Raw genomic sequence first — 16581 nt, 5'->3', positions numbered from 1 at the left:
TCTACGGTTCTCTACGCCTATGCACCTGGTGAACTCAATCGGTCCTAAATTGCACTCACTCTCTTCTTAGGATAACAGCCTAGACATACCTGTAAAAGCAGGGGTGGGGAACCTGAAGCCCAGTGTTAGAAACTCAGGTAAAGGTAAAGGGACCCCTGACCATTAGGTCCAGTCGTGACCGACTCTGGGCTTGCACGCTCATCTCGCATTATTGGCCGAGGGAGCCGGCGTATAGCTTCCAGGTCATGTGGCCAGTATGACAAAGCCGCTTCTGGCGAACCAGAGCAGCACACGGAAACGCCATTTACCTTACCGCTGGAGCGGTCCCTATTTATCTACTTGCACTTTGACGTGCTTTTGAACTGCTAGGTTGGCAGGAGCTGGGACCGAGCAACGGGAGCTCACCCCGTCACAGGGATTCGAACCGCCGACCTTCTGATCAGCAAGCCCTAGGCTCAGTGGTTTAACCACAGCGCCACCTGGGTCCCTACAAACTCAGGTACATAACCTAATAACCAAATGGCACAGGTAAGATCACAGGTTCCCCCGTCCAATAAAATGCAACCTAGAGACATGTCATGAGACAATAGCCCAGATTGAAGGGACATCTCTAAAATAGTTTAAAACAAACAAACCATAGAGCCAAAACAGGGGGGAAGGGGAAGGTGCCATGTGCCCCATGTCACCTGTCACATTTGAAAATCACTATGAGGGCATCAGAACCGTAATGCAAAAAAGGGGTAAGTCCTATCTGGGTGGCCTTGGTTGCTACCAAAAAAGGCTGACTGTAGCTGCAAACAGGAAGTGCCAATCAAAATGAACTGCAGTTGGGAGCCTGGGCAAGAATGTTACTATTTGAACATGGATCCATCCACACGTCATCAGGCAGATGTATTAAATATCACACACACACACACGAGTGGCTCAAGTCACTCTGACGAAAACAGCTTCAGGAGGGGGCAGAATGAATTAAGAGCAATATGGTCTAGGGAGCAGGTCCCTTAAATCTGATTCTGTAACTCCAGCTGGAAAAGGAGCCACAACACAAAACTCCTTTTAGAGCAGGCATCCCCAAACTTTGGCCCTCCAGATGTTTTGGACTACAGTTCCCATCATCCCTGACCACTGGTCCTGTTAGCTAGGGATCATGGGATTTGTAGGCCAAAACATCTGGAGGGCCGGAGTTTGGGGATGCCTGTTTTAGAGCATCATGTAGCCCCTGGATGAAAGTTGTGCACATCCCAGGGTTGTGACCAGAAGGCACACCAGGCCACATGCTTGCTGAAGTTAAGCAGGTCTGGGTCTGGACAGTGGGGTGGAAAACAAGAACTCTGATGCTGTAGCCCAGGCACCCCCAAACCTGGCCCTCCAGATGTTTTGGGACTACAACTCCCATCATCCCTGACCACTGGTCCTGTTAGCTAGGGATCATGGGATTTGTAGTCCCAAAACATCTGGAGGGCCAAGTTTGGGGGTGCCTACTGTAGCCATTATGTTCTCTTCCAAGGGTAGCCAGAGGAGTGCCCTAAAGTTACTGTTGAACTGAAATTCCCATGATCCTTGAACACTGGCCAAGCTGGCTGGGGCTAATGGGAATAGAAGCCCAGTAACATCTGCGAGGCATTAGAATGACTAGCCACAGAATAGGCCAATCACTTATGCAAGTCATCATTTGATGATCACGATGCCACCATCAAGAGAGGAGCATGTATATCCGACCCCAGCCCTAAGTTCCGCACCATTTGTATACATCAACATTACAGGAGGGGATCTTCCCATTCACTGGGTTCATCTGACCACCTTCTGAATTTTAGCCTGCCTCGGGTTACGTAACATCGTGCAAAACAATATAGCGCTGCGTTACCCAATATGGAATAAGCTTGGTCACCAGAAGCTGGAGATCCAAACTCTTCGACATCTTGTTACACTGGTGCGCAAACCCCTGCAGGATCATTAATCATGTGTTGAACGGAATACAAATGTCTGCCACCAAGGAAGTGTTTCTGTCACAGGAATTCCACATTTCACACACACACACACACACACAAATCAGCACCCCCATTACGAGTGTATAGCAGGATTAGAGAACCTGTGGCCCTCCAGATGTTGACGGACTACAACTCCTATTCCCCTTGACCACTGGGCCATCTTGGCTGGGGCTGATGGGATTTGTTGCCAGACAGTGTCCCACTGTCTCCAGAAGAATTAACTGAATTGGAACCAAAGCACTTCAATTGTCCATCCATAGGAGGGAACCCGCAAGGGTTCTAATGTATTCTGGCTGGCTGTGTTTGAATGGCTGTGTTTGGATGATCAAAGCTCAGCTTAACAATGAGATACGAATGAGGCTTATGCCTCCTTGAGCAGCCTATGGTGGAAGATGCAATTAAACCAGGATGCCTCCAATTATCCTTAGTTTCCTGTTTCATCCAAACTGGGAAACCATGGTTACCAGGAAGCAATGGTTAATTAGGGACTCCTGTGTTCATGCAAAAGAACTGCAAAAGAAGATGCGAAGGGGCCATGTGCACAGACCAACCGTTTGTTCTTAAGCCAAGATATATTCGTCTGAATCAGGGCACTGTGAAGATTTCCAGCATCACAGCAAAGGCAGCAGAGACGGAAAAAGACCAGAAATACATTCAGAATTACAACCGACACCTCGCTTCTCTCCAACCCTTATTGCCTGTGCATAACGTCTTTTATTTTTACCAGCCAATGCTGGCTAATCATAGTCATTCTTAAGCTACTAAAGCAGCTCCAGGCTTCGGGGAAGCAGAATCTTCATGATAATTGACATTATCGATAAGAATGTCAATTATCACATTATTCTGTGATAATGGGAAGGGGAGTTTCTCCCCCGGCCCAATGTCACACAGCTTCAAACACAGCATCGCCCTGTTGAGGTGGGAGCAGGTGGCCGGGGTTTGTTTTGCTGGTTGAAAGCTAGTGAGGTTGTCAGGTGGATCTTGCTAACCCGTCTAAAGGTGCAACTGGTTCTACTTGGACCATATGTAGCAGCTGCCTCAAACTCTGGCAAGCAGTCAATCCTTTTCCTTCAGTCACCCTCAGCTTAACACCAATTGCTAGTTTCCTAGGAAGAGAACTTGGAGGTCTGCCAAAGTCAGAGCCTAGGCATATTTCAAGAAGAGATGCAAGACATCCCCCCCCCCGGAAAAAATGTTAAAACGTGCTTTTAGTTGCAAGGGGTGGATAACAGGGACATTTCTGAAGTGCTTTTAAAACTACCCTATCTTAGCCCTGAACGTAAGGATTTTTTAAAAAAAACAATATGAAATGTATACTATTCTTTACCATTAAACATCAACACTGTAGGGAAAGAGGGACTTCCTGCTTTACAGAAAAGTGCAAAATCAAATGATCATGCATGAGGAACATAAATGGAACATGGGCTTTTTACACTTGTGGATTTTCCACTTGTGGCCACTGTGAGAACAGGCTGCCGAACTAGATGGCCTTCGCTCCAATGTTCTCATGCAGCATACTGTTAGTGCAGTTGTACCTTGGTTTTCGGACAGCCTAGTTCTCGAACGTTTTGGCTCCCGAACGTCGCAAACCTGGAAGTGAGTGTTCCGGTTTTCCAACGTTTTTCAGAAGCCGAACATCCAGCACAGCTTCCAATTGGCTGCAGGAGCTTCCTGCAGCCAATCAGAACCCGCGCTTTGGTTTCCAAACGTTTTGGATGGTACGACTGTACTTAAGATATTAGGTCTAGGGTGGAATTCAACATAGTATTAAGTGGGGTATGCATGGGAGGAACAAGGCTTGCTCCTGCATTGGGGCTTCTACACCCCCTAAATCTATGGGGGAGGGTTTCCTCTAACCCTCCAGCGAAGATTTCAAGAGGGCATGGAAAGGAGGGGGCATGGAAAGCAGACCTTGTTCTGGACACACAACGATTTGGTTGAATCCCACCCCTAAGTTCTGAGACTGAGCGAGACCAGCCAGAGTGGCACCCTTGAAGCTTCTCCTCTGCCTTGACTCCTGCAGCCTAACACAGTAAAGCACATTCAAGCCCCTATGTGCTACTTGTTTCACAGGCACGCAAGACGGGACAGTAGTCAGGTTTTATTTACTGTATTCCTTGGCACAACAGCTTCTGAGCAATAAGAACTTAGACTTTTTGTAAGAGCAGCCTTAAAAGCGCTCCATTTCTGTGCACACTGGGAACTTGCTAACGACACAGAAATGAATACTCACGTCACTGTTTGCCATAAGCAGAGCAAGGGGGAGGGGAAATTCAAGCAAGCCAGCAGCAAATGTGTAGAAGCATGCCCATCAAAGACACAGGCATTTCTCAAATTCTTAGGCACCAGCAACGTATATTTAGGCAGCCAAGCTATTGTGCACCTGGGATTTTGCAAGGTTTAGACCACAGCCCCCATTTGTTCACTAAAGTTGCATTAAGTTACAAGAATATAAATCCACTTGCACTTCAAGAGGGGGGCAGACACAGAGAGAGGGGGGCAGAGAGAGGTGGAAGCGTCTACAGAGCACAAACTTACAGTAGTAACTTCCAGGAGTTTTGCCCCATCACATCTTTTGCAGAAACAAAACAAACCAACCTATTGACACCTTATGGGTTAACAGATTTATTACAATAGAAAGCTGGAACAGGGGTCACTTCATTCAGTGCACACTTGACAAGTGTGTACATTGCAGATAGATTTGTTTGTTTATAAAAGGTATTCATACACTTACAGTTCATGTAACACAACCAAGTGGTGCGCAGCAATTATGTACGCAAACACAAAACGGTTGCCTGATCAAAAGCACTTTTGGGGTTTTCAAGACACACCTGAAAATGGAAAGCGAGGAGGGCACCTCCCAAATCTCTGCTGGAAGATTGTTCCATCGCCTATAGAAGATATAGATACACACAGATATAGAGGGTGGCAGGTGGCAAGACAGTCAGTGAAGACAATCCTACGTGAAGCCAAAACGTGTACAAGATATTGTGTGGACTTCTTGGTATTGGGAGTTCAGAGCTAGAGTGTACCGGTATGTCCTAGACCTAGGGCAGGCACGGCCAAACTTGGGACTACAACTCCCATCATCCCTAGCTAAAAGTACCAGTGGTCAGGGATGATGGGAATTGTAGTCCCAAAACATCTGGAGGGCCGAGTTTGGCCATACCTGTAGACCTAAGGTCTAGCAGGGTTCTTAAACTTGGGTCCTCGGCTGTTGTCAAACTCCTGACCACTGGTCCTCCTAGCTATGGATGATGGAGATCCAAGTTTGAGAAACACTGGCAAGGAAAGCTCCCCCTCCTGTCAAGCTGTGACACTTCATATATAGGCTGCGGCAGGGGGTGGCAGGGTCTTTACATGGCAGGTTGACCACTTCAGAGACATCTGTGACCCTTCCTTTGAAATAAATCAAATCTCAAGTCCAGGGACAGGGAAGCTTTTTTAGGTCAGGGACTTACCTTCCAAGTCCCGGACTGCAGAATCCGGGACCAGCAGCCGTGTGACACCGGAAGTTGCATCGACGTAACTTCCGGTGTCGCTTTGCCCTTCTATGGGCACCAAAAATGGCTGCCGCCGGCTTCAAAAGTCGCTTGTACACATGTCAGGAAGTGCGTCGACACAACTTCCGGTGTCGCTCTGCCCATCTATGGGCACCAAAAATGGCCGCCGACACCGGAAGTCGTGCCTATGCACTTCCAGACATGCGTAGATGCGACTTTTGAAGCCGGTGGAGGCCATTTTTGGTGCCCAAAGAAGGGCAAATCGGAAAGAAAAAAATGGCCGCCGGGAGGAGAAAATTACGGAGAAAAACGGGAGACGAAGTGATATGGGGGACCACCAGGAAAAGGTAAGTAAAAACAGGGGTTTCCCGGGGAAAACGGGGTACTTGGCAGCTATGGTCAGGGACCACATTCCCTTCTGTTCAACATTCTAGGGCCTGAGTTCCAGTGGTGGGCAGGGCCAGAGGGAAAAACTTGGGTCCTCGGCTGTTGTCAAACTCCTGACCACTGGTCCTCCTAGCTATGGATGATGGAGATCCAAGTTTGAGAAACACTGGCAAGGAAAGCTCCCCCTCCTGTCAAGCTGTGACACTTCATATATAGGCTGCGGCAGGGGGTGGCAGGGTCTTTACATGGCAGGTTGACCACTTCAGAGACATCTGTGACCCTTCCTTTGAAATAAATCAAATCTCAAGTCCAGGGACAGGGAAGCTTTTTTAGGTCAGGGACTTACCTTCCAAGTCCCGGACTGCAGAATCCGGGACCAGCAGCCGTGTGACACCGGAAGTTGCATCGACGTAACTTCCGGTGTCGCTTTGCCCTTCTATGGGCACCAAAAATGGCTGCCGCCGGCTTCAAAAGTCACTTGTACACATGTCAGGAAGTGCGTCGACACAACTTCCGGTGTCGCTCTGCCCATCTATGGGCACCAAAAATGGCCGCCGACACCGGAAGTCGCGCCTATGCACTTCCAGACATGCGTAGATGCGACTTTTGAAGCCGGTGGCGGCCATTTTTGGTGCCCAAAGAAGGGCAAATCGGAAAGAAAAAAATGGCCGCCGGGAGGAGAAAATTACGGAGAAAAACGGGAGACGAAGTGATATGGGGGACCACCAGGAAAAGGTAAGTAAAAACAGGGGTTTCCCGGGGAAAACGGGGTACTTGGCAGCTATGGTCAGGGACCACATTCCCTTCTGTTCAACATTCTAGGGCCTGAGTTCCAGTGGTGGGCAGGGCCAGAGGGAAAAATGGGTGGAGCAATGGGTACAAATTGTATGCTTCATATTGTAGGCTAGTTTCTATGCATATACCTAAACCCTTCTCTCTCTATCCCCCCTACTCTTGGGATATAAAGGGAAGAGGAAACATGACAAAAGTATTTATCTAGGGTTGCCATACAGACATACTCAGAATACTGCAGTTGGAAGCAGTGTCTGCGCAGAAATCAGCTAAATGCCTGGGAAAATCCAGATGTATGGCAACTGTCATCGTCAATGTCATTTTTGCAGATTTTCATTAAAAATAGCTTTTAAATGTCATGTTTTTTTGGCCATTTCCCCGGAGAAGCTCAACAGCATTGGGCAAAACTTTTTTTTAAAAAAAAGCTCAACATCTTTGCCAAAAAAAAAAAAAAAGCTCGCAACTTTTCTGATTTTCACTTTTTGAAATACGGCAACACACATTTATCCAACTGAAACCCCACCTCCCAGCCAATGAGTGCAAAGACACTGAGGAGATTGACAAGAGCTCCGCAGCCCAGTTTTACTGAATGAATGCTCCTTGTGGTGCAGCGCTATATTGTGTCTGTTTTAGGGGCATGTGCAGAATTCAGCGGGACTCGCTGAACATTAGACGCTCCAAACTCCCTGCGGAGATGGGCTTGGAGCAGGGTTACAATATGTGCGCACCCAGTTTCTCACTGCCTTACGATTCCTGGCAAGGGGCTTTTGAAAGTCAAACTTTGCTTGAAATGTGAACAGGGTGGAGGTGAAATAACTGGAGCTACAACCAAAGAAGCTGTGAGGTGTAGCAATCTTCAAGTCTACATTTCTCCCCTCCCCAAAAAGGCACCCACCCAACTGGCTTGTCAGGCGACACTACAATCTACCAAATTGTAGAGAACTACAAACTTTGGTAATAATTAGGGATGGATCTGTGTTGCTGCTACCAACTGATGATAACATCTGTTCTCTCTACTTTCCTTTCCACAGGATACAAAGCAAAACTCTCTTCTAGACAATTGGGGGTGGGGAGGGAAAGGGGAAATGGATATGTACAACCCAGAGAAACCCTTCTCCACCCCCAACGTCTAGGCTTTGATATCAAATGCTTTGGCACCCGGCCAGCAGAGCCCTGCATGTGCAGTATGCATGGAATCCTAGGCATAACATTTTTATGTTGCTGGATATTCCTAAGGAAATTTGATTGTATTGGAACTGATGTTTTAAATCCAGAAGCATGGATAAAGTAGTTTGTTTAAAAGTCTTTTTTAAAAAATCAAGTACAGTGGTACCTCTACTTACAAATAACTCTACTTACAAATGGAGCTCAGTCCGCCATCTTGGATGCGGTTTAGATAGGATTTTTTCTACTTACGAATTTTTAGATAGGGTTGCTTCGACTTACGATTTTTTTCTCCCAATGCATCCCTATGGGATTCGACTTACAAATTTTTTCGACTTACAAATGTGTGTTCGGAACGCATTAAATTCGTAAGTAGAGGTACCGCTGTAAAGCTGTAGAGCTGTGTTTCCCAAACTTGGGTCTACGATTTCCCTCATCCCTGATCGCTGGTCCTGCTAGGTAGGGATGATGGGAGTTGTAGTCCAAAAAACAGCTGGAGACCCAAGTTTGGATAGGTCTATCAAAAGCTACAACTGATGAGAGTTAAACTCCCCAAACCCGTCGCAAACTACACTTCCCAGGATTCTTTGGGGCAGGATGGAGTGGGGTGACATGAATGGACCAGAGCTTACACCCCTGGTTTCCCTGCCAGGGAAGGGAGGGAGGGGCTGGAAGGAAGGAAAAGCTCAGGAAGGCTTGCAGCACCACTCATACCCATGCCGGGATGGAGGATGGGAAGGACGACTTCCTTAGATGCTTTGGGGGGGCCTTCCTCAGAACAGAGAATGGGGTCAGGGGAAATTTTTGCCTCCGAGAACAAGAAAAGCTTTGGGCAGATGGTGGGTGGAGAACCTGCCATTTCCTGGAAGGTTCCAATGCCGCTCACTATGTCTTGGTGCAAGGCTTACAACAAAAGCACACTGTGTGTATATCACATACACATACATGTGAAGCATCATCAGTAATTTGCTTCAAATGTGGGGTGGGGGGAGCTGATCCACAAGATTGGACCTCATACCACTTAATTTCTGTTATTATTTTACTGTTTTTATGTTGATTTGTACAACATTTACATTACACACACACACTCACTCAATAAATACACAGAGAAACAAAACGTAGCTTTTCTGGTTACCAAGTTGCCCGATGTGTTTTGAGTCATATTTTTCAACCAGCAAGGCAACACTCTCTCTCTCTCTCCCCCCCCCTCTCTCAGAGGACAGCAGGCAAGATTTTGGGAAGGTCTTCCTTGACTCCTCCCCCAACCCAGGGCTTGGCTTTCCTAGATATTGTCAAGACTTACATTGCTGTCCTATTTCCTTTCCATTATGGGTGGCAGTTTCCTCTAAGCCAGGGGTCCCCAAACTAAGGCCCGGGGGCTGGATGCGGCCCAATCGCCTTCTAAATCCGGCCCACGGACGGTCCAGGACTCAGCATGTTTTTACATGAATAGAATGTGTCCTTTTATTTAAAATGCATCTCTGGGTTATTTGTGGGGCCTGCCTGGTGTTTTTACATGAGTAGAATGTGTCCTTTTATTTAAAAAGCATCTCTGGGTTATTTGTGGGGCATAGGAATTCGTTCATATTTTTTTTTTCAAAATATAGTCCGGCCCCCCACAAGGTCTGACGGCTGGCCCCGTCCTGGAAAAGTTTGCTGACCCCTGCGTCTAAGCCCAGAGGAAGCAATAATGATCTCCCATATGAACCATCCCCATCTTTGGTTTTCCGCCTTTGCTCAGGCCTTCATTTAAGCCCTGCCAACCTGTATTACCAGTCCTGGGACATACGCTTTAATAACAGAGGCGTCTCTGAGTAGATTTTCATCACTGCCAGCTGACTGCAGCCCTGCCCGCACCCACCTAGGGGAAGAGGCAACAGCTTGCGGGTCAAAATGTGTTTGTTTGCATATGTACATGCTTGATGGCTGCTCTTGTTAGAGACCAACCTGCAGAGCTAGTGGCAAAAATCATGGTGCAGGCACCTAGGGATGTGAGATTTACACGCAGAGAGACACACACACGCTTTCACTGTGTGGTCCCAGTCCCTGATTCTGCAAGAGGAGGCTCAGGTATTAGTATATAGGTGGGGGAACTTGTGGCCTCCATTTCCCATCAGCTTCCGCCAGCATGGTCCAAGCTGAGGGATGATAGCTGGACTCTGGAAGCACCCAGAGCACATCAAGATGGCTACCTGGAGATGGAGTAAGCACACCTAAGGAGCATAGCTGCCAAGTTTTCCCTTTTCTCGCGAGGAAGCCTATTCAGCATAATGGAATTTCCCTTTGAAAAAGGGAGAACTTGGCAGCTATGCTTTGTTGTTTAGTCGTTTAGTCGTGTCCGACTCTTCGTGACCCCATGGACCATAGCACGCCAGGCACTCCTGTCTTGCACTGCCTCCCGCAGTTTGGTCAAACTCATGTTCGTAGCTTCGAGAACACTGTCCAACCATCTCGTCCTCTGTCGTCCCCTTCTCCTAGTGCCCTCAATCTTTCCCAACATCAGGGTCTTTTCCAAGGATTCTTCTCTTCTCATGAGGTGGCCAAAGTATTGGAGCCTCAGCTTCACGATCTGTCCTTCCAGGGAGCACTCAGGGCTGATTTCCTTAAGAATGGATAGGTTTGATCTTCTTGCAGTCCATGGGACTCTCAAGAGTCTCCTCCAGCACCATAATTCAAAAGCATCAATTCTTTGGCGATCAGCCTTCTTTATGGTCCAGCTCTCACTTCCATACATCACTACTGGGAAAACCATAGCTTTAACTATACGGACCTTTGTCGGCAAGGTGATGTCTCTGCTTTTTAAGATGCTGTCTAGGTTTGTCATTGCTTTTCTCCCAAGAAGCAGGCGTCTTTTAATTTCGTGGCAGCTATGCTAAGGAGGTATATATGAGTGCGAAGAATGCTTGTCCACTGTATTGCCCGAGTATTTGTGCATTTCTTTAAACGGGGAGACGGGGAGGAAGACAGCACAAAGGGGAGGGTCATGCAAGCATTCATATTCAATCCTATCCTTAACCCACCTTTATGCTTGAATATCGTGACATATCTGCAACCATATTCAAGATAACAGCCTCAATTTCCCCCACAACACTGGAAGTTACAGAGGAGGGCTTTGTTTATTCCTTAAAATAATAATAATAATAATAATAATAATAATAATAATAATAATGCAGCTAGACTCTTGCATTTGGTTACATGGATTTCAAGGAAAGCCTTGCACAAAGGCTTGCAGCCCAGAGTTCGAGAACCACAAGACTAAACTGATTTTATCCTAAACAGTCCAAGAGAAATGACAGGCCACTGGTGGGGGGGGGGAATCTCTACGCAGATCCTAGCAGTAGCAATAACAAATCTCAATGGCCCAAATGGCCCAGATCCTGATCGTGGGAACATTTCCCACCCCCAGTTTGAGACTCCAGGAGTCTCTCGCCTGTGTGTCAATGAACCAGTGACCTCCCTGAACTCTTAAGGATACAGGATACAGCTATCTGTGCTGCATATATATTTCACACCCATTTGCTTCTCATACACAAAATCATTTCTTTATTTTCATTTCCCCTTTCCCGCCAGCTTCTTCCTGAAATTCAAGGTGGCTTACAACACAATAAGTTCCAAATAATAATAATAATAATAATAATAATGCAATTGGGGGAGGGAATCAGTTAATCAAATTTCTTCACATAATAGGGAAACTAAACCTGTTTGATCCCTAACCTAGCCATTCAGAGCTAAGTTCAGCCAAGGAACCATTATGGCCTGACCTTCCCTAAACCTAGAAGGGAAGGGAGTTCCTCAGTCAAAGAGCAGTGACTGAGAACAATGATCCATGAATTCCTTCCCCCAGCTTATCTTGCTGGACATCCGTTATTCAAGAGCTGAGAACTGTCAACATTACATTTTCTTTATCATTCCTCACCACCCAAAAGCCCTGGATAAATATCCCCAGCTCCTTCAGGGTAGCTACAACTAGATCCTGCCAGCACAACCTCTCCTTGGTAAAAATCTCTCCTCTGAGTCGCTCCCTGCCTCCAGTTGACAGGATACTTGAGCTTTCTCCTGGGCCTTTTTGTAAATGTGAAATCCATAAGAAGGCAGTACGGTATTGAAAAGAGCAGCTCTTACTTTCTCTAAACGGCTGGCGAGGACCCAAAACCAAACAGGGGCACATTCCCACGATAAAGAGATTATAGCGAACCACTCAAAATCCTCGCCTGTTGCTGATCGAGCCAGTAAAAGTGACTTGCATTCTCGGTGCCACCCACAGAGACTGCACACATACACAGAGACACCTCATCATTATCTATAGCCTCCGTTTAAATGCATTGGCTATAAAAAGAGCAGAAACCAGGACCAGTAAACACCTCTAATTTTGTTTATTAGTTTTACAAGAGTAACCTCTGACACCTGGAGAAAGCTGGAGTCATCTTGTCGCTAACTAGCTGCCTTTCGCACCAAAACACTCGGACCCCACGGGGACCCTTCTCTGTTTTGCCTCTTGTTTATCCGCAAGAGGATTCCATATCCAAGTTAGTTAGTCCTCTCCTCTCCTGGGCGATTGCCATCACAGCCTCCATTTTCCTTAACAGCGACAAGTCAAAAAAGCCTGGGAAATGGGACAGAGCTGAGACTGAGATGTGCAAGAAGAAAAACTGAACCCCTTTCAGGCATCAACAGGAAGCAAAGAAACATGACAAGGAAAGACAGATAGAGAGACTTGGAATTTTTCTCTCAACATTTTTCTTTACTCAAGTAACCAACATTTAGCACTGCATTATTCATTAATGTAATAAGGTTTTTTTTTTAAGTGCTTTCCAGACAAACTCCACTAAGCAGTTTATAGAAAATGAAAAGGCATGAATTAAAAATAGGTAACACAAACAGCAAATACAAGCTGCAGGGAAAGCTTTTCAAAACTCCAGCTTCGTTCACCCCTCTTACACACAGCTTAATACTACCGGTATGCATGTTTACTCAAGACCTACTGAGTTTAGTGGGACTTGCTCCCAAGTATGCAGACATAGGATTATTGCAGCCTAAATCCTCAAAACCAGGCACTTTCGCTTCTCTAAACAGGTGGTCACTCAAGCTGAATGCTAAGCTCTCAAGTGGTCCAAAAGAGGACATAAAGCTTACCAAACATACCAGCACCCTACTTTCCCCCAAATCAACACACTCCATAGAACTAAACCAAGGGCCTGGGATAGCTCAGTTGGCAGAGCATGAGAATCTCAATCTCAGGGTCGTGGGTTCGAGCCCCATCAGGGGGTTGGACTAGATGATCCTTATGGTCCCTTCCCACTCTACAACTCTATGATTCTATAAAGGGATAGCACTCATTAAATCGCAATACATTAAAAAAGAGACACACAGCAACCTCTGCAGCCTTCCAGATGGCTGAAATTTAGATCTAGCAAATATCTGTCAAGACCACGGGCACTTCACAGGGTTCACATACAGACACACACAGGACCAGCACAAGGGGGGTGGGGGGAGACAAGCAGTAAATGACAAAAATTCAGGAGCCAAGGACTTCATGCCCAATGAGGTCCAAGAACTTCTGGGGTAAAAACTGGCACTCCACAACCTCTTTTAGAAAATCCCACCTTAACCAAGAGTCAAGAGAGATGAAGAGAAAAATATGCCGTTTACATTGTCCAGAGGTTACAAATAAATAACCACACCAAAAGAAACACACCCCAAACAGTATTATTTGTTTATTGTTATTACTTCTATTATTTTGCAAGCAGATCTGTCCAGGAGCATTCAGGGCAACAAACAAACTTGCAGCCTAAGCCCACAGAGAAGGCGAGGGAAGACGGTGATCGTATGCACACTGACTTGGGAGTAAGTCCCTTGGGATGTTCTTGCAAGTAAAAAGCATGCATTGGGGTTGGGCTGCCCAGCATCACACAGGGTGGATCAGTCAGATGCACCCAACAGAGGACAGCGTCCATTTCCCCCCCCCCCTTTATACCCCACCCTGTGATGCTTAGCCCTTTGCAATAGGAATTCTAGAGGCCCCTTCTGTCAAGAACATAAGGGGAGGGGAAGCTGCCGGCCAATAGCGGAGAAGCAAAGGCTGGACAGCAAACATCAGCTGAATAAACACAGGCAGAAATAAAAGAGGTGGGGAGAGGAGAGAGGTTTGTGGCAAAGGAAAAATGCCAGCGCTTCCAAACAGGTCGTGGGAGGCAAACTGGTTTTAAAACACACACACCCCAAACAAGCCATCTTTCAAAAATATGAAATACAGTGCATTTCACCACGGAGGGAAATGTCAAGGAGAGCTGATTAAAAAGGTGGAGTCAGTACTCTGGGGAAGAAACTGCAAGAAGCAGACCGGTTTCCTTGACACACTAAACCCAAAACTGTCAGCCTCAAATGCCCTTAATAGCACCGCCACTCGACTCCCTGCGCATCCTACGCATCGGGAGATTTGGAAAAGATGCGTGGAATATCCAGACTCAGAACTACGTCCATTTTGTAGGGCTCTGGTCCATAGAATTTAAAAAACAACAACATGTGGGGGGGTTGTGTTTTTTTTTTTTGAGGGGGGACGTTTGCCTGGGGAAGAACTTCGCCTTCACTCGAGTCCAGATTAAAGGCCGGCTATCCGACAGGTCGTCAGGAATTATGCCTATAGATGGGCATTTAAATTTTCCGACTTGAAGGGTGGGGGAAAAAAAATTAAGACACGCTTCACATTCTGATCGGTTCGGAAGCAAAATGAGGGATTCGCGTGTCTTACGCACGCGCGCAAAAGAGAGAGCGCGGGGTGGGGGAGGTCGTATGAAAAACAAACGCTGGGATGGCTCTTGCCACATAACAGGGATGTGGTTTTTTTGGGGGGGGTCCCCCAAATCCCAGCCTCTCAAGAACAGGCATGGGGGGGGCGATTCAGAGCAACAAACAAAAACAAGCACCCCTCCCTCGCCTTTTCGCACTCACCTCGCTGTAGGAAGCCAGCATCGGAAGAAAGCCCCCTACTTTTCCCCAAGCCTAGCGAGGAAGGGCGGGGTGAGGAGAGATTTTTTTTGGGGGGGGGGGACGACGTCTCTGCCAAAAGGGCTACAGATTTAGAAGATATATTAGACGGGGAAATGACAGCCAGTGGAGCCACATGGATCGTCCGTATAAAAATGGGGACAGCGTTCTGTAAGATGAGAGGCTTCCCCAGGAACTGGGGTGAGAATGGGGTGTTTGTGGCGGGGGGGGGAATATGTGAGTGTTTTCAGGGCGCGTGCACACCCCCGCCTTCTTCCTCCCCCGCCAGGGTTCAAGGGATCTCCCTGCCCCGCACAGATCGAGAGCAGAGCGCGCGCAAACACACACACACACACTCGCCGGCTGTTTTCGCCGCCCCGCCGAAAGGAAAAGCGAAAATCAACAAACTTTCCAAGTCCCGCCGTTCCCTTACCTTGTTTCGAAAGCACCAAGGCTTCGTCCCTCTGCACTTGGGTGATGATGGACCGGCTTTCCATCTAACAATCCCACAGACCCTGGGGATCCTTTGGTTGGGAGGAGGAGGAGGAAGGAGGAGGAGGAGGGGGTGGAAAGGAGGGAAATGTCCAGGGAGGAGGAGGAGGAACGGGGTGGGGTGGGGGGAGCGCAACGGAGCACGATGTCGCCCACTCCCTCCTCAGTTGCAAAACCCCGGAGGAAGCCGCGCGCGAAGGCAGCGACGCAGATGCTCCTCAGATCGGGTCCAACATGGAGAATCCAGGGCTGAAGCGAGGGAGGGAGGGAGGAGGAGGAGAGGGAGGAGGAGGGGGACCACTCACACACTCACACACACTCACACACACTCACGAGAGAGAGAGAGAGGAAATGGGACACAGGCGGTTTCCAGTCCCCCCGCCTCCTCCTTCCTCCAGATAAACAACCAGCCGCAGCTCCCTTTTGCAGCTCGCCTCCTGCCTGACAGCTCCCCGGAACCGGGTGCAATGGGCGCCCGGGCGCGCACAGGGCAAAGGCGCAGGTGCGGGGGAGCCCCGCTCGCTGTTGCAACGTTCGAAAGCTTTTGTTATTTTGTTGCCAGTCCGGGGGCTTCTCCACGCAGAGAGAGCAGCCTTGAAACCGCTCCGGCCTCGCGATTGGTCCGGCGCGAGGGGGGAGGGTGGGCGGCGCCAGAAACTCTACTATGCGGTGTTTACCTAACAAACATTCCAGCTGCCGGAGGGAAAGGGAAGGGCAGCCGAGGCCACGCCTCCTCGGGGGTGGGCTGGAAGGGCTGGCGAGGGCGGCCGGAGGGAGAGAGGCTTCCTAGAGGCCGCCGCTCCGCCGTGCGCTTGCACTTTTCAGGCCGGCTGCAGTGCCCTCCTAAAAATTAAAAGCTAAACACTAGAGCAAGTACAGCGCTCCAGGGAAATCAATGCATGTATTTATCGGCCGTGTAAAGCAATAAAAGATGAGAAAGTTCTTTCCTGTCAATCAAGAGCAGTCAATTATCAAACGTGGGGTTTTTGAAAAGCTAGCGAGCAAGCACCGCCCTTGGTGAGCGACTCCGAGTAGTCCGCGGAAGCTGCATGGGCGGAACCCTTTCCAAAGTTTTCAAAAACACTAATGAGAACGCGATCTTCCCTGAAGTGAGCGGGGGGGGGGGGTGGCTCAGGTGAGTAAACAGGAGGCTGTTAAAGAAAGGGGAACTCTTTCTGTACTATCGCCAACCTCCCCTCCGGCCTCCAAAAGCAAAGCCATGATCACCAGGACAAGTTAAGACCGCGCAAAGCAAACAGGACTTTCCTAGA

At 48.0% G+C, this 16581-nt stretch overlaps 1 protein-coding gene across 2 annotated transcripts in view; it reads right to left on the bottom strand.

Annotated features, from left to right (window-relative positions):
• The window catches only part of CTDSP2 (CTD small phosphatase 2), a 60288-nt gene extending 44350 nt beyond the window's left edge, over positions 1–15938 (bottom strand). Inside the window, exon 1 of one of the 2 annotated variants that reach the window (XM_035103055.3) lies at positions 15252–15938. In XM_035103055.3, coding sequence (XP_034958946.1) covers positions 15252–15315 — 64 coding nt within the window. In that variant the 5' untranslated portion in view covers positions 15316–15938. The remainder of the gene's footprint in view (positions 1–15251) is intronic. The other variant, XM_035103045.3, reaches the window with a different exon arrangement.
• Between the last annotated feature and the right edge of the window lie 643 nt (positions 15939–16581).

Source organism: Zootoca vivipara, chromosome 2 (genome assembly GCF_965207765.1).
Source record: "Zootoca vivipara chromosome 2, rZooViv2.hap1.1, whole genome shotgun sequence".
In the NCBI taxonomy this organism is placed as follows: Eukaryota; Metazoa; Chordata; class Lepidosauria; order Squamata; family Lacertidae; genus Zootoca; species Zootoca vivipara.
Note: the sequence above shows the minus strand (reverse complement) of the source record. Positions and strands in the feature narration are given on the sequence as shown.